The sequence below is a fragment of the Perognathus longimembris genome, chromosome 5 (assembly GCF_023159225.1).
Source record: "Perognathus longimembris pacificus isolate PPM17 chromosome 5, ASM2315922v1, whole genome shotgun sequence".
NCBI classification, from domain to species: Eukaryota; Metazoa; Chordata; class Mammalia; order Rodentia; family Heteromyidae; genus Perognathus; species Perognathus longimembris.
In genome coordinates, this window is record NC_063165.1 from 5,346,411 (window position 1) to 5,371,103 (window position 24,693).

General features: G+C 41.3%; 1 protein-coding gene across 2 annotated transcripts in view; it reads right to left on the minus strand.

Moving 5' to 3' along the window:
* The window catches only part of Morc3 (MORC family CW-type zinc finger 3), a 35,016-nt gene that overhangs the window by 9,299 nt on the left and 1,024 nt on the right, over positions 1 to 24,693 (minus strand). The window contains exons 1-14 of one of the 2 annotated variants that reach the window (XM_048346249.1): positions 19,345 to 19,397; positions 16,981 to 17,053; positions 15,321 to 15,453; positions 14,479 to 14,693; positions 13,091 to 13,238; positions 11,287 to 11,434; positions 9,404 to 9,532; positions 9,104 to 9,223; positions 8,115 to 8,212; positions 5,826 to 5,930; positions 3,598 to 3,720; positions 3,416 to 3,490; positions 2,294 to 2,339; positions 724 to 887 (exon numbers count right to left, since the gene is read on the minus strand). In XM_048346249.1, the coding sequence (XP_048202206.1) occupies positions 724 to 887; positions 2,294 to 2,339; positions 3,416 to 3,490; positions 3,598 to 3,720; positions 5,826 to 5,930; positions 8,115 to 8,212; positions 9,104 to 9,223; positions 9,404 to 9,532; positions 11,287 to 11,434; positions 13,091 to 13,238; positions 14,479 to 14,693; positions 15,321 to 15,453; positions 16,981 to 17,053; positions 19,345 to 19,356 (1,589 nt within the window). In that variant the 5' untranslated portion in view covers positions 19,357 to 19,397. Of the gene's footprint in view, positions 1 to 723; positions 888 to 2,293; positions 2,340 to 3,415; positions 3,491 to 3,597; positions 3,721 to 5,825; positions 5,931 to 8,114; positions 8,213 to 9,103; positions 9,224 to 9,403; positions 9,533 to 11,286; positions 11,435 to 13,090; positions 13,239 to 14,478; positions 14,694 to 15,320; positions 15,454 to 16,980; positions 17,054 to 19,344; positions 19,398 to 24,693 lie in introns of those variants that run through there. The other variant, XM_048346248.1, reaches the window with a different exon arrangement.

Genomic DNA, 24,693 nt, shown 5'->3' on the forward strand with positions numbered 1-24,693 from the left:
AAATCTGGGAGATTCTATCACCAACTGTGGCTCAAAGGGTAGAGAACCAGCCATGAGCAGCATGGTCTGGAGCAGCAGTTCAAGCCTTGATATAAGGGGGAAAAGTAGTAATTCTCACAGTATATTCAAGTTCCAAAGAGGTGGCAATTTGATTTCCTATAGTTGATATTTAGTACTTTCAGTGGGTGGCAGTAGTGGCAAAGTGATCTGTCCCTAAGACTTTTTACATTCATGTCAACTAAAACCTCCTTCGTTTGTGTTCCTGCCACACACAAAGGTTTCATCTGACATCTACTGTTGGGAGCCAAGTGGCAGCTAAATTCTTCCTGACCTCTGGCTGTGTTTTCAAGGACGTGCAAGGACATGGCTTAAAGGAAAATCGGAGATGCTCTACTATGTCAGCCAGGGTCCATTCTTATGTTAACCAACCTCATCCTGTCTTAGCTACCTTCGGATACTGCTAACTCCAAGCCTTTCTGGGTTCTGGAATTTTAATCCTATGCTATTTCCTGGTTTTCAAACTGCATATAAGCTGGAAGTTAAGAATAAAAATGGCTGCAGTCTTGAGTTACAGTCTTGAGCTGCAGACCTCCTGGACCCCATCTTGTCTTGTATCTTTCTTTTTCTTTAATCCTCGCCGCCCCCTCATTCAGGATTCCCTTTCGTTGCCGGAGGCTGGCTCTGGCAATCTACAAATGGAAAAACTGCATTTCGGCCACTAACTTGTTCTCAGGTTCGGCCTGCGGTGAAGTGCGCTGGTTGCTCATGAGTCTTGTTGTGTAGGGACTTGCCACTCCTGAAAGATGTCCTCTTGGCACACTCTCCTTCACAGAAGGAAAGGTTGGGCTGGAAAGAGTGGGCGTGGGGAACAGCTGATCAGCACTGATCTATAGGAGAAAAAAGAGTGAATCTTTAGCAAGTATTTTAATGGGACATGCCTGAAACAAAAGTTAAGACAAAATCTCCCCATTTTGATCCTGTGAGACACTGAAAATTATTCTAAACATGCAAATGACTACTGACCAGGAATCAACAGAACACTGAGCCAATTGCAGCCTGCCTGTAGGCGGGATTCTATTTTTTAAAGAGTGTGAACAAAACCAAGAACATGCAACAGGGAGTATGAGCTCCACAAAGTCCAAACAGGCTTACTGCATAGGACGCATCAGATAAAATTTTAAAACAAAATTTTCTAAGAGAAAAACTGAATATAGCTAGTTAATAAGGACACTGCCTTTTACAGGACAGCCGTGGCTTATGCCTGTAATCCTAGCTACTCAGGAGACTGAGATCCAAGGACCTTGTTTGGGAGTGAGCCTGAACAAATTCATTAACTCTCATCTCATCTCCAACTAAGCATCAATAAGCCAGAACTAAAGGTGCGGCTCAAGTGGTAGAGTCAGGCTTAAACACAAAAGCTAAGCAAAGGGGCTGGGAATATGGCCTAATATATAGAGAATGGCCAGAAGTGGCGCTGTGGCTCAAGTGGCAGAGTGCTAGCTAGCCTTGAGCAAAGAGAAGCCAGGGACAGTGCTCAGGCCCTAAGTTCAAGGCCCAGGACTGGCAACAAAAAAAAAAAAAGAAAAAGAAAAAGAAAAAAAGAATTGTAACCATTACCTGACTTATGGGATTGTAACCCCTCTATAAAGCACTTCAATAATAAGATTATATATTTTTTGAAGGCCATTATTCTTCCCCTACCTGTTTTCACCCTGAAAATTATACTACAAAACATTTCAGTGTAATTATATCCAAATATACACTTGTTACAGCAGAGTAAAACTTCTTTCAAGAAATTTTAGTACTTATTATATGCACACAGTTCAGCTGAAGTCTTTTTGTTTTGGTGCTAGGCTTAAACTCCAAGACCTTGCACATGCTAGGCAGGCAATCTTTTTTTTTTTTTTTTAATTTTATTGTCAAGGTAATGTACAAAGGGGATACAGCTACATAATGAGGTAGTAGGTACATTTCTTGTCCTATTTGTTACACCCTCCCTCATTTTTCCTTCCCTTCCCTAGCTCAGATAAACATATATACAATATCTAGTGTACCAAAATCATATACAGTGACCACAGGAAATTCACCTAGTACATTAAACATAATGACAACAATAAAATCCTCCTGTTTCCATCTCTTGGAGTTCATTTTGCTTAGCCTTATCTCATATAATCATGTGTACATAGCTGTTAAGCTATTGTGATCCTGATATGTATTTATTGTTTGGTAAGAGAGAGAGACAGAGAAAGAGAGAGAGAATATGAATGAATTATAAAATGGAAGGCTTAATTACCCGAGGAATCACTTCCGGTTGTCTGATTCTGAATCTTTCCTTGTTGCTTTAAGAGAAAGACGAGAATGAACATACATATTTATCTCATTACTTTTCGATCCTGTGTTTTAAGGAGTTCACTACCAAATTACTTAGTTATCCACACTGATCTTTACTTGTTTTATTATAGCTAGGAAGGCAAGCAGCTCCTAGATGAGGCAATCTACAAAATTCTCATGTTTGACAGACGCTTTCAATTTCCACACCCTTGAATCTCAGACCTTCGAGTTAAGAAATCACACAGGCTTCTCTTTACTGCTTATAGCACTTCTAATTAATTAAAAACACAAGCTACACTATATGGAGATCCTTGGTGGGCCTGACCTTAACCAGAGTTCCTGAAGCTCATATTTTCCGACCTACTTTGTCTATTCTTTTCATTCACATTTACTCTAGTTAATAAGCTGGCCACACATCTCTGTTCCCTCTTACTCTTACTGTAATCGGCCTGCAAAGATTACTGCAAAATGGCCTCTCTCATGAACATCTGATTCCTATCTGCCCTCCCCCCTCCCAGCCTTAGAAGATTCCTTGTGGGGCTGGGGATATGGCCTAGTGGCAAGAATGCTTGCCTCGTATACATGAAGCCCTGGGTTCAATTCCCCAGCACCACATATACAGAAAACGGCCAGAAGTGGCGCTGTGGCTCAAGTGGTAGAGTGCTAGCCTTGAGCAAAAAGAAGCCAGGGACAGTGCTCAGGCCCTGAGTCCAAGCCCAGGACTAGCAAAAAATAAAAAATAAAAAGAAGACTCCTCCTTGTGAGTTTGGATTGTAGCTAACACAGCAACATCAACTTCTAACTGGCTAGACACACATCTCCTCCTCTCCCAAGACTTCAAAAGGGAGCAAAGGGCTCATCTACTAAGGCTCAAGACACTCATGCAAACTATCTCACTGATAAGATACAATAAACACCAAGATTTAACAGCAGCTACTCAAAGCATAAGCTTAAGAAAATGGCATCTGCTGTACTGCGCTAGACACCATCCTTTAGTTACATTAGCTTAGTCTTGGGAGAAACAAGCTGCCAACACATTAATATTTGAGACAATTTTTAATATTACTGTATGTAAATACCTCACCTCTTTTTGTAGGTTTTTTCATAAGTGGGATGGACCAAATCCTCATCTTCAGGTTCTTCTGGAACTTCACAATTTCTAGACAGAAAAATCACAAGGGAATAACATATCACCTGCACATACTCATACAGCTCAAACAATACTTTTCTGCCTTTCCAAAAAGGGTACTCCCAACTATATGGTACCTGAACTGTGGGTCAGGGTTATTGGAGCAATACCATTTTTCGGGAAGTTGATCTATCCCATCTGGTAATTTTCGCCACTTTAGACACGCATCACATTGAACCCATGTCTGATCAGGACGCTTCCTAAAACAAAAACAACAATAAAATACAATCTTAAGTACTTTACCAGATTTCCCGAAAAGCCGGAAGTGTTGCTGTGGCTCAAGTGGTAGAGTGTTAGCTTTGGGCAAAAGAAACTCAGGGACAGTATACAGGCCCTGAGTTCAAACCCCAGGACTGGCTGGGGGGAAAAAGACACTATTAAACTGGGCACTGGTGGCTCACACTAGTATTCCTACCAACTCAGGAGGCCGAGACTTAAGGGTTGTGGTTGGAGCCAGACTAGGCAGAAAAGTCTGTGAGAGTCTTTTCCCCAATTAACCAGAATAAAGCTAGAGAACTGGAGCTGTGGCTTGCTAGCATGGAGCGCAAAAGTACAGGGGCGGCACCCAGGCTCTGGGTTCAAGCTTCAGGACCAGTACCAAAAAAAGCCAGGCAGTGGTGGCTCACACCTGTAATTCTAGATACTCAAGAAGCTGAGATCTCAGGATAGCGGTTCAAAGCCAGCCCAGGCAGGAAAGTTTGTGTGACTCTTATCTCCAATTAACCATCAGGAAACTTTAAGCAAAATTGTGGCTCAAAGTGGCAGAGTGCTAGTTTTGAGCAAAAAGCTCAGGGACAGTGCCTAGGCCCTGAGTTCAAGCCCCACAATTGACTTAACAACAACAAAAAAGCATAAACCAAGGGCTGGATGCTGTTGGCTTATGCCTATAATTCTAGCTACTCAAGAGGCTGAGATCAGAAGGATCCAAACTAGCATATGCAATAAAGTCCTTGAGACTCCATCTACAATTAGCCAGCAAAAGCCAGCCGAAGACATAGTTCAAGTGGTAGAGCGCTAAAGAAACTGAGATTCAAGCCCTGTAAAAATAAATAATCCAAGTTATGGGAGTATAGCACAGCAAGAGAAGGCGCATCTAAGATATGCAAGGCTTTGGTATTGATCCCCAATACTGTATAAATAAATATTTACATTCTTATAAAACTACAAATTGTTTTTTAAAACTTTCTTTCAAGGGATTGCTACTATAAATATTTAAATCCTGGTAGAATTTTTTCATGCTTATAAAAGTAGAGGCATATGTACACATACACAAAAACAATGCAAAACTGGTGAGCAATATCTTTCTTGCCTTTATTCTATCTTGATTATCTTTCCCTATCAATACATTGAAGTACGTAATACTCCGTCTATTTTTTTTGTTTTGTTTGTTTTTTTGCTAGTCCTGGGGCTTGGACTCAAGGTCTGAGCTGTCTCTGAGCTTCTTTTGGCTCAAGGCTAGCACTCTACCTCTTGAGCCACAGCACCACTTTCAGATTTTTCTGTGTATGTGGTGCAGAGGAATTGAATCCAATTTCATGCATGCTAGGCAAGCATGCTACTAAGCCACCTTCCCAGACCCTCATCAGATTGTTAATATGTGCTAGGTGTGCTTCCAGGGCTTGCCAGGCAACACTCTCTCTCTCTTTTTTTTTTTGGTGGGGGGAGTGGTGGTGGTGGTGGTGGTGAAGTCATGGGGTCAAGTCATGGGGTTTGAACTCTGAGCCTGAGCCCTGTCCCTGAGCTCTTCAGCTCAAGGCTAGTACTCTACTAATTCTTACAATGTTCCATTCTTACACATGAACACAACTATAGCCTACACAATGATTATACTGAATCAGTGTTCCTCAACACACAAGCCTTTTTAGAATGGTCACATTTATGTATATCACACATTCAGGTAAATATTGTTTATGAGTTGTGTATGTATGCGTACCTAAACCATTTATTTTGCAGTGTGCTGATTCTTTTTATTTATTTATTTATTTTGGCCAGAACAGGGCCTTGAACTCAGGGGCTAAGGCACTGTCCCAGGCTTCTTTTTGCTCAAGGCTACGACTCTACCACTTGAGCCACAGCGCCACTTTTGGCCTTTTCTGCTTATGTGCTGAGGAATCGAATCCAGAACTCCATGCATGCTAGGCAAGCACCCCACTGCCACATTCCCAGCCCCTAGTGTGCTGATTTATATTGTACAATTTCTTACTATGAGTTATAGTTGTAAGTATATAAAACACTGTATGTATAGTTTAATATTCTATATCTTGATATTAGCTATGGTGATTTGGTATTTTTGACATGAACTTACTGTATATCTTCAACTGGCAAATTTAGAGGATATTCTGCATTTTTCTTCACTTTCATTTCATTCCAGTAATCATTGAGCTTTTCTCCTAATGCTGTTATTGTAAGCCTTTAAAAAAAAATGTAAGATCAATTCACGAAAAAATATTAAGACAAATTCTTTCAAATACAAGATAAGGGCTGGGGGTATGGCCTAGTGGCAAGAGTGCCTGCCTCATATACATGAGGCCCTGGGTTCGATTCCCCAGCACCACATATACAGAAAATGGCCAGAAGTGGCGCTGTGGCTCAAGTGGCAGAGTGCTAGCCTTGAGCGGGAAGAAGCCAGGGACAGTGCTCAGCCCTGAGTCCAAGGCCCAGGACTGGCCAAAAAAAAAAAAAAAGAGAGGAGGAAGGGAGAGGAGGGAGGGAATGGGGAAGGTATAGTGGAAAGAACTAACAACAGTAATATGCTGGGTTTTGGTTGAGAAAGTACATTGGAGAAACAAAGTCTCCTTACATTTCAAATCTAACCAATAAACTTACATGTTCAATTAAAATCAGAACTCAAGCTTTTTGTTTATTAAAGACATTGTTACTAGTACATATACTTCAAAACCACTTATAACTTCAAAAGCTGGAAGTTCATGCCTATAAGCTAGCTATTCAGGAGAGTGAATTCTGAGACTAGCAGTTCAAAGCCAGGTGTAAAGCTAAGCCGGGAAAACATCCCAAGAGACTCGTATCTCAGATTAACCATTAAAAAGCTAGAAGTAGGGGCTGGGGATATAGCCTAGTGGCAAGAGTGCCTGCCTCGGATACACGAGGCCCTAGGTTCGATTCCCCAGCACCACATATACAGAAAACGGCCAGAAGCGGCGCTATGGCTCAAGTGGCAGAGTGCTAGCCTTGAGCGGGAAGAAGCCAGGGACGGTGCTCGGGCCCTGAGTCCAAGGCCCAGGACTGGCCAAAAAAAAAAAAGCTAGAAGTAGAAGTGTGACTGAGTTGTAGAGCACCAGCCTTAATGGGAAAAGGGCAAGTGAGAGGGCAAGATCAAGCCCAGGCCCCAGTAACCAGCACAAGAAAAACAATGACCAGATGTTGTTCTATTCTTAAGACAAAGTTCGTAAGTTTATTTTTTCCATAAAAAATTTACTTATGTATTTTTTAAATTTACATACTCGCAAAAAAGGTTTCAGCTCAACATGTCAGCTTATGAGCACAATGCATCTAGGATTTTTCTTTCTTTTTCTGGTGTTGGTGCTGAGGCTTGAACTCAGCAGGGCCTGGAAGCTGTCTCTGAGCTCTTTGTGCTCAGGGCTAGCACTCTACCTTTAGAGCTATAGCTCTACTTCCTGGCTCTTTTTGTGATTAACTGGAGATAAGAGCTTCATGGACTTTCCTGCCCAGGCTAGCTTTGAACCATGATATATTCCATCACAAGTAGAATATCTGATTGTTGTTTATTGATGAGGCACATTTCTGAATTCAGAGACTAGGGTGTGCCTGGTACCTCATTTCTTAAGAATCTTAGTGACAGCTGGGTGCAAGGGCTCACTTCTATAATCCTTACCTACTCAGGAGGCTGAGATCTGGGACTTGTTCAAAGCCAGCCTGGGTAAGAAAGTCTGTGAGTATCTTATCTCCAATTAACCACTAGAAAACTGAAAGTGGGGCTGGGAATATGGCCTAGTGGTAAAGTGCTCGCCTCGTACACATGAAGCCCTGAGTTTGATTCCTCAGCACCACATACGTAGAAAAAGCGGAAGTGGCGCTGTAGCTCAAGTGGCAGAGTGCTAGTAGCCTTGAGCAAAAAGAAGCCAGGGACAGTGCTCAGGCCCTGAGTTCAAGGCCCAGGACTGGCAACAAAAACAAAACCAAACAGAAAACTGAAAGTGGTGCTGTGGCTCTGAGTGGTAGAGCACTAGCCTTGAGTAAAAGAGCTCAGGGACACACTGAGGCCTGGAATTCTAGCCCCACAACCAGGAAAACATAAAAAATAAAGGAATCTCAGTCATCGCCAGGGCAAGGTGGCTCATACCTATAATCTTAGCTACTCATCATACCTATAATCTTAGCTACTCAGGAGGCTGAGATCTGAGGAGTATTGTTCAAAGCCAGCCCAGGCAGAAAAGCCCGAGACTCTATCTCTAATTAAGCACCAAAAACATAGAACTGTGGCTCAAGTGGTAGAGCACTAGCCTTGAGCACAAAAATCTCAGGGACAATGCTTAGGCTCTAAATTCAAGCCCCAGAACCAGAACAGGAAAAAAGAAAAAAAGAATCTCAGACACTAGTACAATAGGAAACATACCTGTACTCATTAGTATAGTCAAAATCTTGCTTATTATGAGTTGGTTTAAGGAAATTGCACTCTATAATTCCAACTACTCCAACACCCATGTTATTTGCCTGAAATAACAAAACAAAATTAGCATTTTTAGGATAATAGGTGATGCTTAAAATTCTCTTCAACAAAGACAGCTTGTATAAAATATTTTCCTATATTTTATCTCATGTGTCTCATGAGATTTAGACAGAAAAATATTTCTGACACGATTATTTTTAGGAGTCAATTCCTAAATAATTTAACTTTTCTTTTTTTTCCACTTCTGGGGCTTGAACTCAGGGTCTGGGCACTGTCCCTGAGATTCTTCTGCTCAGGACTAGCACTCTACCACTTGAGCCAAGCACCACTTCTGGTTTTTTCTGTTTATGTGGTACAGAGGACTTGATCCCAGGGCTCCATGCTTGCTAAGCAAGCACTCTACCACTAAGACACATTCCCAGCCTATAACAACTTTTCTCTAAAACCATTCCCACATTCAATATATAGCCATTTAAAGAGATCATCACTGTCAGTTTTATACAAAGGGAAAAGACTATATATTAGGGTGCAATTTCTGAGAGGAGTTACAACCCCCCCCGCCAAAAGAAGTTTAAATGCCATACTGATGTTTATTTTATTTTATTTTTTTTTTGGCCAGTCCTGGGGCTTGGACTCAGGGCCTGAGCACTGTCCCTGGCTTCTTTTTGCTCAAGGCTAGCACTCTGCCACTTGAGCCACAGTGCCACTTCTGGCCATTTTCTGTATATGTGGTGCTGGGGAATCGAACCCAGGGCCTCATGTATATGAGGCAGGCACTCTTGCCACTAGGCCATATCCCCAGCCCCATGATGATGTTTATTTTTAAAAGACTAACTTATAAAAGTCACAAGCAAAAAAAAAAAAAATCTATGACCAAATAACATTATCCTAATTTGTTTAAAAAAAGACATTTTCTTTCCAAATGTAAAACTTACCTTCAACTGACATCCAACTTTTTCATAAGCCTTGATAAGTCTATTTCTGTGATACATCATTATCCCATAGTGATCTTTGTTTCTGCAATTGAATCCAAAAGTAATTCGCACTGTTCTAGTCTTAAAAGGTTAAGGAAAATTCTGAACACAACCTTCCACTCCCTTCCAACCATCAGTGCTAGTTCACTATGAGTAAGCCCGAATGCTCATAGAAAGGGTTACAATCTCTATCAGGATGAAAGGAAAAAGGGAGGAATGATAGGCTTCACTAATATGTTAGCAGCACAAAATGAAGGATACTAAAAATTTAGGTCGATAAACATCCCGTTCAATGTAGGCAAGACTCTTGGAAACTAGCTGTGTCTTCACTTTCTGTCCACGTAAGATGATCTGCATTCTTGGCTTTAGATATAATATACTGCAGTAAGCCTGCAAAGAAACATAGCAACATTTGTTCCTTTCAAAATAATGAGCTAAAAAAAAACAAAACTAAACTGAAAGGGCTGGGAATATGGCCTGTGGCAAGAGTGCTCGCCTCCTATACATGAAGCCCTGGGTTCTATTCCCCAGCACCACATATATAGAAAACGGCCAGAAGTGGCGCTGTGGCTCAAGTGGCCTTGAGCAAAAAGAAGCCAGGGACAGTGCTCAGGCCTTGAGTCCAAGCCCAGGCCTGGCCAAAAAAAAAAATAAATAAATAAGTAGAGCTATAGATTTGCTCAACATGCTCAGATGTGACTTTAAAAAGCTATCATGTTGCTTAACAGATACATTAGCTCTTCAATAAAATTACAAACTAGCTCAGTGTTAAAGTGTGTACTTATTAGCATGTGAGGCTCCAGCTCAATCCTCATCACCAAAAAATAATTACAATACAGAATATGTATAAAGGTGTACTTTATTTTGATGTGTGGTTATTTTTAATTAAAAATAAACACAGGCACAATAGCTCAGAGTTCAAGACCCAGGACCAGAAAAAAAAATTATGCTGCAACTATCTGCTCCTACTGTCTCTGGACCTATTTCATACTTGAGCAAGATTTCTTAACGACTTTAGAAAGAGTACCCTGGCAAAGCTGCAAATGTCAAATGCATTCTCAGCTGGGGTGCAAAAAGTAAGCAAAAAGTTATCATCACATGTCTTACCATACTAATAAGCTTAATTTTTTTTTTCTTTTGGTGGTGCTGGGGATGAACCCAGGGGCTTCAAGAAGTTTCTTATTGTCATTATCAACATTGTTATACTGACATTTTTATTTCTTCAATCTTTAAAATGTATCTAAAGTCTAATCTCAGACATTTATCACAACATTGTATAAATGTCTGCTTTGTTATTCTGTAGCTTATGTGTGTGTTAAAATTACAAAATTTGGGGCTGGGGATATGGCCTTGTGGCAAGAGTGTTTGCCTCATATACATGAGGCCCTGGGTTCAATTCCTCAGCACCACATATATACAGAAAACAGCCAGAAGTGGCGCTGTGGCTCAAGTGGCAGAGTGCTAGCCTTGAGCAAAAAGAAGCCAGGGACAGTGCTCAGGACCTGAGTCCAAGCCCCAGGACTGGCCAAAAAAAAAAAAAAAAAAAATTACAAAATTTATAACTCTTCAATTTGCTGTTTTATAATCAGTATGTCCATCATAAAATGTAACCAGTATTACCAGTTCAAATAATCTAATTAAAGGATTATTAAATATTCCTCAGTTAAAGCAATGTTTTCTAAGCAAATAAAACAACCATAAGCTAATGAAAAGCCTAACAGATTGATTCATTTTTGTTGTTATTGTGCCAATCCGAGAGCTTGAGCTCAGGTCCTCAACATTTTTCCTACATGGTTATTAGCACTACTACTCAAACCAAACCTCTACAGAAGTAGTGTTGTGGCTCAAGTGGTACAGCGCTAGCCTTGTACACAAAGAGGCTCAGTGACAGTGCCCAGGCCTTGAGTTCAAACGCCAGGGCTGGCAAACAAACAAACAACAAAAAGAGAAACAAAACCTCAAATTCTGGCATTTTCCCAATAGAGTTTTCCAGGGCTTTCCTGCCCAGTTTGGCTTTGCACTAGTAATTTGCTTCTTGTCTGAGATATATTCATTCAGAGATCACTGGCTGTCGGTAAGAGAAGGATGCTACTATTTCCATGACCTGATGACTTTCTTTTCCATGAAGATAGTTAAATACATACCCTCAAGGAATAGTCACTCTCAGGGGCAATTTGATCCATCCTTTCTTGCTTCTTGTATCCTTTCTTTCCTGCTATCTCATCTAAATCCTCAGGGATTCTGATGTCATATTTATCCTTTTCAAAGTCAAATTCTGTTGCATTTTTGTAGCTGTAGAAATATTTTTCAAAGGGAAACAAAATTTAACTTTGCATCAGGATAAAGGAGCAAATACCAAGTCCTTAGGAGGGGAGAAAAACCAACTAACCAAAAGTTAACTTACAAAGCTGGGTGCTGATGGCTCATACCTGTGTAATCCTAGCTACTCAGAAGATCTGAGGAGCGAGGTTCAAAGTCAGCATAAGCAGGAAAGTCTGTCAGACTCTTATCTCCAGTTAAACACCAGAAAACCAGAAGTGGAGCTGTGGCGCAAAATTAGCAGAGTGCTAGCAAAAGAGCTCAGGGATAGTATCCAGGCTCTGAGTTCAAGCTCCCACAAAAAATAAAAATAAAATAACATAAAAGCAGACTTCGGGGGGGGGGGGGGGAGAGGGTGTGTGTGCAAGTGTGCAAGGTATAAAGTAAGCAAAAAGAAAGAAAAGGAATCAGAAAGATTAAGTCTGATAGGTTTTCCTAAAACTATAACATAGGACCTAGCATTTATACCATTGGAAATTTATCTTTAAAAAATGAAAACTGTGGGGCTGGGGATATGGCCTAGTGGCAAGAGTGCTTGCCCCGTATACATGAGGCCCTGGGTTCAATTCCCCAGCACCACATATATAGAAAATGGCCAGAAGTGGCGCTGTGGCTCAAGTGGCAGAGTGCTAGCCTTGAGCAAAAAGAAGCCAGGGACAGTGCTCAGGCCCTGAGTCCAAGCCCCAGGACTGGCCAAAAAAAAAAGAAAACTGTATTCCCAACCCACACAAAACAAGACTGTTTATGGCACTGCTTATAGTAGCACCAAAGTATGAACCCCAACATTCTTTCACCAGGTGAATCACTGAACCCAACTAAGTCTGTCCTCATGCTAATAGCAGGAAAAGTAAACTACTGATTGCCATCAAGGAACTTCTAGAGAACTATGCTAAGTATAAAAAGCCAATCCTAGATAACTCTGAAGTAGAACAGAGGAGATGCAGCCAGCAATGAGGAGGAAGAAAGTCACTGAGGCTGTGAACAAGAGGCATGTGGTGATGAACCTGTCCTGGTAATTTCATCTATGACAATATCCTGTCACTGTCAACAGACTACTGTGCTACAGGTCTATAGGGGGTTACTCTTACCTTCATTTGTGCTTCATCCCAATGGCCTCAGTATCTTAATCTCTCACTATTACACATTAATCCTAAATGGGAAGGCTCTTATTTGCGAGGGCTTTGTTCCTCACATGATGAAGGACTACACGTTTGAGCAAGGCAAAGTTCTCATCCGTATTACTTTTCTGACTAGGCCCACGCTCAGCTTTCAGTACAAATGAAATGGATAAAGATCTCCCTCCTAACTCACAATCTGCATGGGGATTGAGACTTTTTACTTTTTTGTTGTTTTGTTTTAGAATACAAGTGGATGAACAGTGAACAGAATGCTAATGGAGACAGAATGGCAGAAACAGGAACTTTTTAAAATAGCAATATGAAATATCTCAAATGGAAGTCAAAGCAACTGTAATAAAATGCCCTTAGAAAGGACACATCACTAAACATGTCCCAAACGAGTACCTCTTTGCGCTTTTCCAATGTGACAAGGGGTCAACATAGTGAAACTAACCCTGCACATGTACTTTACTTCCCAAATGGTCAACTACTAGCTGAGGTCTACATTTACCTTCTAAGATTCCAAATGATGATCCTTGTCCCCTTCTTACCCATAATTGCATCAAGTTCTGCCAGTAATTTCTGTTCTGTAGAAAACAGAGAATGTTCCAGAATTGCAGCAAGGCTTGCTTTTGATTCTGCTAAATTAATCATCTGCCGTATGTCCTTAGTTAAAGAATGATAACCAACATATTTTTCACAATTATAATACAGAGACCAACTCTAATAAACATCAGAGGAAATTATTTCCTACATTAAATAGTGTGTTTTCAAATGTGTTTGAATACCAAGAATAAGTAGCTGGGGACAGTGTTACCCATCTCTAATCGCTGATACCAGGAAGGCTGAGGCAGAAAGATTTTGAGTTCAAGGCCAGCTGGGCAACATGGTAAGATCCTGACTTGACTTAAAACAGAAAAAGGGGGCAGGGGGAAGCAACTACTGTTATTTCTATTTTGTTGCTTTCTAGTACTTCATGGAATTTATACAGAAGGCACTTCTTTAAGTTATCCTGCATGCCACTGTCATTAAGGAAAACCTCAAGCCAGACCAGAAACTGAATGCAGTTTCACACACAATAAGCCTGAAATGAGAGCTATGAGCTAGGTATGGTGGTACGAGGCAGCAGTGGCAGTTCACACCTGTAACCCCGGCTACTCACAGGAGGCTGAAGCAAGAGGATCTTAAGTTTGAGGACATCTTGGCAGCATAGCAAGAGCCTATGTCCAAAAGGAAAGAGAAGGGGCTGGGGATATGGCCTAATGGCAACAGTGTCTGCCTTGTATACATGAGGCCCTGGGTTCAATTCCCCAGCACCACATATACAGAAAACGGCCAGAAGTGGTGCTGTGGCTCAAGTGGCAGAGTGCTAGCCTTGAGCAAAAGGAAGCCAGGGACAGTGCTCAGGCCCTGAGTCCAAGCCCAGGACTGGCCAAAACAAAACAAAACAAAACAAAAGACCAAACAAACAAAAGGAAAGAGAAGAACTAGGGAAGTGTATTGATTTGCAGTGTTGGGCATGGTAGGTTATCACCGAGATGTATCCCCAGCCCTGGAACAGAGAAAGGGTCAAACCTCAAGCCTCAGGTGTAGGGTAAGGACAATGGACACAGACAAGAATTAGAATATATCTGGTTAAAACCACAAGAATTTGTTTGGGTGAAATGGCACTGACTTCTGATCCCAGAGGCAGAGGCAAGAAGGCAAGAAAGTTTGAGACCAGTTTGGCCCATTGGAAGACACTGTCTCAAAAAATCATCACCACCACAAAATATTAAAACTTGGAGGAAGGCAAAAAGATAGGGTGCTCAGAATACACATACATACACACACACACACACACACACACACACACACACACACACACACACCACCTTGTTTTTTTTTTTTAAAGGATATGGTGCTTGTTGAATGCCACAATTGGAACAACAACGTGCTCTGCTTTTATGACTTCCAAGTAGGACTGAGATAAGAAGCCCACGCTCATGCTTTCTCCATTTTTGGTAAAAACGATTGCATCTTTACCCAAACGCATAGAACCCGACTTGAAGCCATTTCCATACAATCCAACTGGCACATGACCATTCACGGTGACTTTGTCACTGAAGCCAAAGCTAAAAAGACATGGGGGAAAAAAAATTAACATTTATCATCTTCAATGTTTCAATTCACTAAGTGTAATTACCAAGTAAGAAGCCTGAGTTCAAATGATGACTTCACCTTTGCTGGCTGTGTAAAAGGCAAATTACTACCTTGATGTCTTCCTCATTTCTACACTGAAGGAAATCAATTCTGCCTCACCCAGACACAAGGATTTAAGGTAATTACGCAGGAGCTCATTGCCTGGCACACAAAGATAAAGGTCTAAGTTATCATCTGGGCTCCTATGGAACCTTCAAATCTTTTCCTCTAGGGGAGAATAATCATTTTGTTCTCAGTGGCCTACTGCTCTGAGACGGGTCAATGTGACTTTTTGGCAGTGTAAGGAAGCCTTTAGTGACAGCATCTAAATTCCCCTCTACCTCTACCCTGTACCTGGTGCTGTATTATTTCCATTATAGGCACATTTGACTTACACTGACTAATCTCTACTCATGTTTATGTAGCTATCAATAGTACGTGACAACTGGAAAGAAATAGTAGGATTTCAGGTGAGTGAGACTTAGGGAGGGGTGAGGAGGATAGTGGGACTGCCGAACAGTCTGCCTAGCTGCTCCCAAGTGTGGTGTACTTTCACATACCTCAGCATTTTATGCAACTTATCTGGAGTCATACCATTCCCATTATCAGTGAATGTCAAGCATATACGATTATTGATCACAGTTTTGTCAATCCACATCTGCTTAGCATTCACATCAGGGTCATAAGCATTATCTGAGGAACAAATGGTTTTGAGAAATTTTGAGTCTACATTCTAAAGAAGAGTAGTTAGTTCAGAACAACTTTTAACAAGCAACAGAGAATCATATTTAATCTTACTTTCCAGACAACTTTCAGGAACTCCAAAGGTAAGAAAACATGAAAGTAAAATCCACTTAGTGACTGCAGAAGAATTAACCCTTTCTAAAGCCGTTCATGCCTAAGTAGGGAGCAAAGGCTGGTAACTGCCACACTGAATGAAGATGTATAAAATATCACTGCAGAGATGATCAACGGGAGGACCAGTCTGACTATCCTCAGGGAAACTGAGAACTTGAGCTTGACAGGGAAGTTACATAATAGTTACTAGATAAATGAGAAGACAGTATCACTTTCTGTTAAACTACATTTCTAGAAGGTTCACCTTCTAGAAAAGTCTATGATCATGGTCCTAGTCAGTTTCACCAGTTTCTGTGACTTTGCATTTCTGTCCCCCTTACTAAGCATGCTCATTTCAATCAAATAGTAAACAAAGAGATGAACTGTAATAAAATCAGGTGAATTAATTAGCCAAATAACTTAAGATAATTGAAATACATGGGTTTCAAACTGTCTACAAAGCAAGCCTACACATTTAAATAATCATTTTTTCCAACTATTTCAGGAAAAAAATTGTATACCACAAAGAGCAACATGGAAGTTACAAATAACCCTTAGGTTGCATAAAAATAAGAGCTGCATTGGCATACCATACCAGAGTCACTAGGTTTTGACAATCATCACTTGAACCTGAATGTTTATAGCTTTGATACTCGAGAACATACTTATACCAAAGAAGGAAAGCACTTGACCAAAAGTTCCTTCTTTTGCTTGCACATTTAAGGTAAAATCCTTTGGGAAGAAACTACAGCATACCTAAGAATTACCGGGGGGGGCGTATCTGTTGTGGGGCTTTAGCTCCAATTCGGCTTTTAGGGGTTGAGTATAGTCTCATGGACTTTCCTGCCTGGGATGGCTTTGAACCATGACTCACAGATCTCAGTCTCCTGAGTAGCTAGGATTAAAGGCCTGAGCCACCAGCAAATTATTCTTGCTCACAAATTTTCCCAAGAAAAAAATCCCACAGCATCAATGCAGATCTTCCCAGAACTGCGCCTTACTTCTCATTTCATTTAAACACTATTCATCTATGAATAGAGACCTTGATCACTCTATCTCACAAAGCAGCACAAGATTAACAAATCCACTCTATATGTTACATATATATACTACTGAAAAAGCTACTGATTTTATTATTTCATAATAAAAATGTTTTCTATAAACGAGGAACTTAGTAACCAAAATCCTAAATAACATGAAATACTTAGGAAGGTTGAGCAGTGAGTAATTTGACATCTATTTAAATACTTGTTATGCTGTTAAGATTTATGTACTAGAATACATCTGTTTTTTAAAAGTATAGTTGTATATTACTTTTCAATAAAAAGTCTTTAAACTACAATTGCAAGCAAGACATAGTACATTAAGTGTTGATTTACATACCTATTAACTCAGCAACTGCACTGAAGGGCCAAGTATGACTTGTAGAATTTGTATGTAAAAACTTTGGACAAAGCTGAAATAAAACAAATGATTCATGAAAATTAATTCAGATTTTACTTTTAGGAACAACAAAAAATACATTATTTGTCTTTGTTTTTAAAGAATTGAGACTACACAAAAACAATTTAGCTGATTGTTCCAGGGTATCTGAAAGTACAACTTAGAAGTCTCAAGGGGCTGGGGGTATGGCCTAGTGGCAAGAGTGCTTGTCTCATATACATGAAGCCCTGGGTTCGATTCCCCAGCACCACATATAAAGAAAAAAAAAAAAAAGGAGAAGTCTCAAGTAACAGGAGAGCTTACACAGCAAAACTTGTTTCAATCCCTGTCCTCCTTGGGGCCCACCATGTCCACCAACTTTAAAAAATCTTATTTTGTCACAGGCAAGGCCCTAAAATACCCCAAGCATTGCTTCTTAATCTTGCTACCTTGAGACAACTTTACCAAAAGTGTTTTCTGCTTAGTCTATTACTTCTAATGAACCTACAGCTTTGCTTGAACAGTATTTGATACTTTGACTATAATTTACCCAAAATTCATCATGGTTAAACTGAGGGCAATGAAGGCAGGCAGTGGAATAGTATACATCTATACTCTCTGGGAAGGTGGCTTAGTGGTACAGTGCTTACCCAGCATGTATGAAGCCCTGGGTTCAATTCCTCAGCACCACATAAACAGATAAAGCCGGAAGTGGCACTGTGGCTCAAGAGGTTGAGTGCTAGCCTTGAGCAAAAAGAAGCCAGGGACAGTGCTCAGGTCCCGAGTCCAAGCAACAGGACTGGCCAAAAAAAAAAAGATTTTTTTTCTCAAGTTCATCTAACCTGAAAACATCCCAGTGGTCAGCCATCAGGAAATTTTTCCTTTCCCAACTCCACCATTTTTTTTTAAACTTTTTTTTTGCCAGTCCTGGGGCTTGAACTCAGGGCCTGAGCACTGTCCTTGGCTTCTTTTTGCTCAAGGCTAGCACTCTACCACTTGAGTCACAGCACCACTTCTGGCCATTCTACATATGTGGTGCTGGGGAATTGAACCCAGGGCTTCATGTATGGGAGGCAAGCACTCTTGCCACTAGGCCATATCCCCAGCCCACCACCATTTTTTTTTAAAGTATAACCTTTACCTATTCTAAATCTTATTAAGAGGCATGGCCTTGAGATGTACAACTTGTGGCTACCAAGCAAGGAGAAAATGACTAGTTAACTACCATAAATTCCTGCCTACCACTGTCTAGTTAATGATGAGATACTTTGGTCCAGGCTCTGTTACTCTGTATTCACCATTTGCATAGATTTTGAGGTACATTTAGAAACTTAACCTCTGCATCTCAAGTTTTGTTATTTGCAAGACTGAGGATACCAGCAGCAACTCACAGGTTAAGAGAATTTACACGACTTAATTTGCAAGTGCTTAGAAGAATGTCTGGAATATAAGGATTCTAGGTTTTTTATTTCTTAAAGTGAATATATTCCTTTAAAGGTAAAACTGAGTTCATATAAAAATAAGGACATATTTAAACCTGGTTTGGTGGTACACTAAGCCACATGTGGTAATACACACCTGTAATCAAAGTACTTGGGTTGAGATTAGCCTGAACTGTATCATGAGACCCTGTCTCAAAAACCAAACAACCCCTCCCATGACCACCATTTTGATGTTTTCAAGTGGTCTATTCTGCCCTACTAAAACAGGGTTTTGCACTTGCCACGTAAGTGAGCCATGCTTCTAGTCCTGAAGTGGTGTATTTTCTACTAATTTTCTTAAAAAGGCATATAAAAGGAATTCTAGCTCCCCAGGAAGCTGAGGATCATGGTTCCAGGCCAGCCTTGGCAAGCAAGTCCATGAGACTTTTACTGCCAATTAATTAGCAAAAAAAAAAAAGCCAAAAGTGGAGCTGTGCTTCAAACAGTAGAGTGCTAGCACTGAGGAAAAAGGGGCGGGGGGGGGGGGGGAACCTTACGGATAGCCCCCAAGCCCTAACTTCAAGTTCAGGACCAATACACACACACATACATAAAAGATTCCAAAATCAGTTTTTCCTATAGTTCTATTGTTTCTGAGGAACATAAGGGAACCTCTCTCCCAAAACTACCCCGCCAAGTCCCCACCCCCCCCTTCATTTTATTACCACGAGCTGTCTTCCATACATTAGCCCAGGCTAAAAGAATAATACACTACCCAAGCAAGATCTGAAAATGGGGTGCTCTGAGAGTGAGTAGGGGAATTATCTTCCATGCAAAGCTTCTTGTTGATTTTTTTCCCAATTTACTTTATTGTTGTTGTGGAGGTGATATACAGCAGGATTACCTTTACATACATCCGGAAATAAGTTCCTTTAGCATAGTGTCATCTGTTCCCTCATTCTCTCTCATTCCCTTTCTTCCAGCTCTACTGTTGTTGATTTTTTTTTTTTTTTTTTTTTTTGCCAGTCCTGGGCCTTGGACTCAGGGCCTGAGCACTGTCCCTGGCTTCTTTTTGCTCAAAGCTAGCACTCTACCACTAAGCCACAGCACCACTTCTGGCTTTTTCTATATATATGTGGTGCTGAGGAATCGAACCCAGGGCTTCATGTATGCAAGGCAAGCACTCTACCACTAGGCTATATTCCCAGACCCCCAAGAGGTTTGGTTTTAATGGTGAAGGGATAGGCATTTTGGCAGAAGAAAATCATGGAATTACTTGGAAGTAGCTGGGCTCCTTTCTCCAGCCAAGGAGAAGAATTGGCACAGGAGCAGCTTTCTGTTTTGGTCTGGACTCTCCGGTCCAAAGTGGACAGCAATGTATAACACAAGATCTGCCCCCCCCCCCCCAAAAGGGCATATCTTGCCAGGCACCAGCTGCTTGCTGATGGCTACAACCAATCCTACTTAAGTGGCTGAGATCTGAGGATCATGGTTCAAAGCTGGCCCAGGAAGGAAAGCCTGTGAGACTCTTACCTCTTAACTACCAAATAGCGGGAAGTAGAGCTCAGGGACAGCACCCAAGGCCAAGTTCAAGCCCCAGAATCCATATAAAAGAAAGAATTTTTTTTTTAAAAAGACAAAACCTGACCACATGTCCATATAAACCAAACACATATGATGATATCTCACACATCAAGTTGGCCACTATCAAAACCCCAGACAATAACAAGTGGGCATGCAGAAATTGTAACTCATGCATTGTGTTATGTGAAGTTGTTAGGGCTAAAACAGAGCTAGGCAGGGCCATAAAGAGAGTAGTGTCACAATTATTCATCTTATTACAGGAAATGCCACAATTTTTTGCCAAAATCAGAATCCTGCATAAAGAAAGTACTCATGTAAAGTTGCTTGCTCACCAACTGTCTGATCAATGCTAGGTGGTGACCACCCTTATTGCTAAGGATCATTGCTTCAAAGAAGTTTATGCAACACTGGTCATTTTACTTTTATTTTATTTAACTACCTAATTTATCTTTGCTGATCCTGGGGCCTGAACTCTGGGCCTGGACGCTGTACCTGAGCTTACCACTCTACCACTTGAGCAGCACAAGGACAGTGTCCAAGCACCACAGCTAACTAAATAATAATAAATTCATTTGAGGATATGTTTATTATGCCCATTGTCCAGATAGAAATCGACTAGGACAGGGATAAATGATTTGTCTTTCATCACACATCTAGCTATTTGCCAGTCAGCTAGCTCTAGAGCCTGTGCTGTAAGTCACTAAGATATACAGAAAGGTGTGGATGGGTTTGGGAAAGGAGGAAAACGATGTAAGGGGTAACATTGATCAAGATGAGTTGCACACTATACTCATAATCTGAATTGTTTATTGAAACCACTTTGTACAGCAATTTAAAAGGAAGTATATATGGTAAGCCCAAAAGAATATTCTGGATAGAGAAGCATACAAAAAAGGAGGAAACAATTCCAGAAAAATGTTAAAGTCCCTAAGCCACAGGGAACTAATGACTCTCAATAAGATACTAGGTGGGTAAGAACACATCTGGAAAAAATTGCCTAGTTCCTCTGAAAGTTCAGATGATCTAGATCAAAAGAGAGAAAAACTACACACACAACAACCGCTGACTTCAGGGAGAAGAAAAATCTGCAAAGAGACCATGACCATAGTATGCTGGTAGACACATGTGAGAATAAACATTAGGAGTAAAGACAACACATGTAGTAATTTAACCAACAAAAGTGAAGATGGAGCTGGGTGCTCACGCCTGTAATCCTAGCTACTCAAGAGACGGGGATCTGAGGATCGCCACTGGCAGCCAGCCCAGGCTCAAAGTCCCCGTGAGGCTCTATCTCCAATGAACCACCAGAAACTTTTAAGTGGCACTGTGGCTTAAAGTGGTAGAGCACTGGGGGCTGGGAATATGGCCTAGTGGCAAGAGCGCTTGCTTCCTACACATGAAGCTCTCAGTTCGATTCCCCAGCACCACATATATGGAAAATGGCCAGAAGGGGCGCTGTGGCTCAGGTGGCAGAGTGCTAGCCTTGAGCGGGAAGAAGCCAGGGACAGTGCTCAGGCCTTGAGTCCAAGGCCCAGGACTGGCCAAAAAAAAAGTGGTAGAGCACTAACCTTGAGGGAAAAAAAGCTTTAAAAAAAAAAAAAAGAAAGAAAGAAAAATGTACAAGTTGGGAAGATGGGACAGGTGAAAAGTGTGCTGTGTTGGCTATGTCCACTCCAAGATTTCTTCTTTTCTTTGGGTCAGTCTTGGGGCTTGAACACCGTCCTTGAGCTGTCAGCTCATGGCTAGTACTCTACCACTTGAGCCACAGTCCTCCTTCTGGCTTTTGCTGATTAACTGGAAATAAGAGTCTCACGGATTTTCCTTCCTGGGCTGGGTTGGAATGGTGATCACATATCTCAGCCTCCAGGGTAGCTAGGATTAAGGTGTGAGCCACTGACACCCAGCTTACTACAGGATTTCTAGAATAAACAACAACAACAAAAAAAAACCAGCAACCAATGATATAGGTGTATTACTTAAAAATACCAAAGAAAAAAATTTAAATTTGTTATTCTGCACTCCATCCAGGCCCCCTAAATGTTTCTTAAATTTGCATACGGAAGCTCAAGTGAAAATGCTTGCCTAGCATGCCCAAGGCCCTGGGTTTGACTGTGGAGTAGAGAAGATGAAGGTTCCTGATTAAAATTTGCATATGTAAAAGTCGTCCTTTTGGGCTTTCAGTTCCATTAACTTTTGCAAATGCAAAAAGCTCATTAATTTTTTATACCTTTCCTTTTTATACCCTTTCTCGATTGCACAAGGCTGTGTTCCAATAAGACTTTCTAGAAACTGAAAAATGTATTTCATATAACTTTCTTTCTTTTCGTTGGTGGTGGGGCTTGGTGCTATCCCTGAGCTCTTTCCGCTCAAGGCCAGCACTATACTCTGAGTCACAGCTCTAGTTCCACTTTTCTAGTGGTTAACTGGAGATGAGTCTCAAACCTTTTCTGCTCAGGCTGGCTCTGAACTGCAATCCTCAGATCTTGGCCTAACATGAGTCCCTGGCTTTCATGTAAATTTCATGTCACAAAACGTTCCCTTCTGAGTCAGGTGCTGGCATGTCACATCTATAATCCTAGCTATTCAGGAGACTGAGACCTGGGGATTGATGTTTGAAGCTACCCCAGGCAAGAAAATTCATTGAGATTTTGATCTCCAACTGACCAGCAAATATCAAGTGGAGCTGTGGCCCAAATGGTAGGGTGCCAGCGCGGAATAGAAAAAGCTAAGGGGCAGTACCCAGTCCCTAAGTTCAAGCCTCATTACCTGCGCGTGCACACAGGCACGCACACTCATGTGCACACAACACCCCACACACACTAGTTGAGCTTTTATTTTTGCTTGATTTCTCATTTGAGTCTTGAAGAGATAGACAATGGGACAATACAATGTGTGTGAGAAGGTGGGGAAAGAACAAGAAAACAAAACTGTGGAACCAGTGAAGAAAACAAGTCACTCCCTTCTCTACGGGGATTCTAGACCTGAATGTGACCAAATTCTCTAGGAAGCCACACCCATCGTGAAGAACCAAAAGACTGAATAGAAAAGCAGGACTGGAAAAGAGATGGAATGCTGCAGACTGATAGCTAAAATGACCTTGGACTGTCTTTAGTTCCTTTTAATGGATATTTACTATAAAGCTCTTTATTTGACCTAGCATGTTCCTTACTACTAGGGTAAAATCCTAGGCTAGTACAGACAAACTTAATTGACCTTTGACCCTTAAATCCAAGAATGCAATCTGAGTTCCAGTGCCTTGATCACTCATATTTGAATCTGAATAAATTATCTTTCATTTCCTTTGGAAAAATAACTGTACTTGGTGTCCATTACTAGAGTAGTTAAAAATATGCCAGGATTCATACAGGTGAAGGGGGAAAATACTGAAGGCTACATCCAGTAGTAAGAAAGAATAAGGCTGCTCTCTATATCCCTGCTATAAAGACTACATCATTCAATAAACCAGTTACCTAACCAAAGGGACTTTAGCAGGAATATGTACACAAGGGTCAAATATCAATGAAGATTTCTGTCCAGGAAAAAGGAAATAAGAATAGGCAAGTGACAAAGCAAAAATACCAATAAGATGGGCTGGGGACATGGCCTAGTGGCAAGAGTGCTCACCCCATATACATGAAGCCCTGGGTTCAATTCCCCAGCACCACATATACAGAAAATGGCCAGAAGTGGCGCTGTGGCTCAAGTGGCAGAGTGCTAGCCTTGAGCAAAAGGAAGCCAGGGACAGTGCTCAGCTCAGGCCCTGAGTCCAAGGCCCAGGGCTGGCAAAAAAAAAAAAAAAAAAGCCATTAAGATCAGTGTGGCAATCAACACTTAATCCTAGATACTCAGGAGACAGAGATAAGCAAAATGTGGTTAGAGACCAGCCCAGGCAAAATGTTTTCAAAACACCATACCAACCAATAAATAGCTGGGCCTGGTGGTGGACCTTCCAGCTAACTTGGAAGCTGAGATAGGGAAGACACGGGTAGAAAGGGAGTATTCAGGAAGTAGCGATGTGGCTCAAGTGGCAGCACCCAGGCCAAGAGTTCAAGTCTCAAGAAAGGGAATAGTCACATGACCCCATTTCTACTGGAAAAAGCTGAAAAGAGATGGGAGGATCATGATCCAGAACAGCCTGGGCAAAAAGGGGAGAGCCTATCGTGAACATAGCCAGAATAAAAAAGAAGTGGAGGCAGGACTCAGCACACCCAGCAAGCTGGAGCCTTTGGGTCCAAATGCCAATAAAGCCAAAAAGAGGAAGAGAGTTGGCTGGCTGGTGGCTCACTCCTGTAATTCTAGCTACTCAGGAGGCTGAGATCTTAGGATTGTATTTCAAAGCCAGCTCAGGCAGTGTGAAGTCTGTGAGACTCATCTCCAATTAACTACCCAAAAGGAAGTGGAGCTGTGGCTCAAGTGTTAAAGCTGCAGCAAAACAAACTCAGTGACAGTGCCCAGGCCTGGAGGAGTTCAAGCCCCAGGACCAACTAAAAATAAATACATCTGTGTAAAGCTGAGAATCGGGGGCGGGGGGGGGAGGGGGGTCTCACACCTGTAATGCTAAATACTCAGAAGGCTGAGATGTAAGAATTGAGGTTTGAAACCAGCCCTTGAAACTCTATCTGTATAAGCCAGCGGAAAGCCAGTGGAGCTGCGGCGTTAAGCGGTAGAA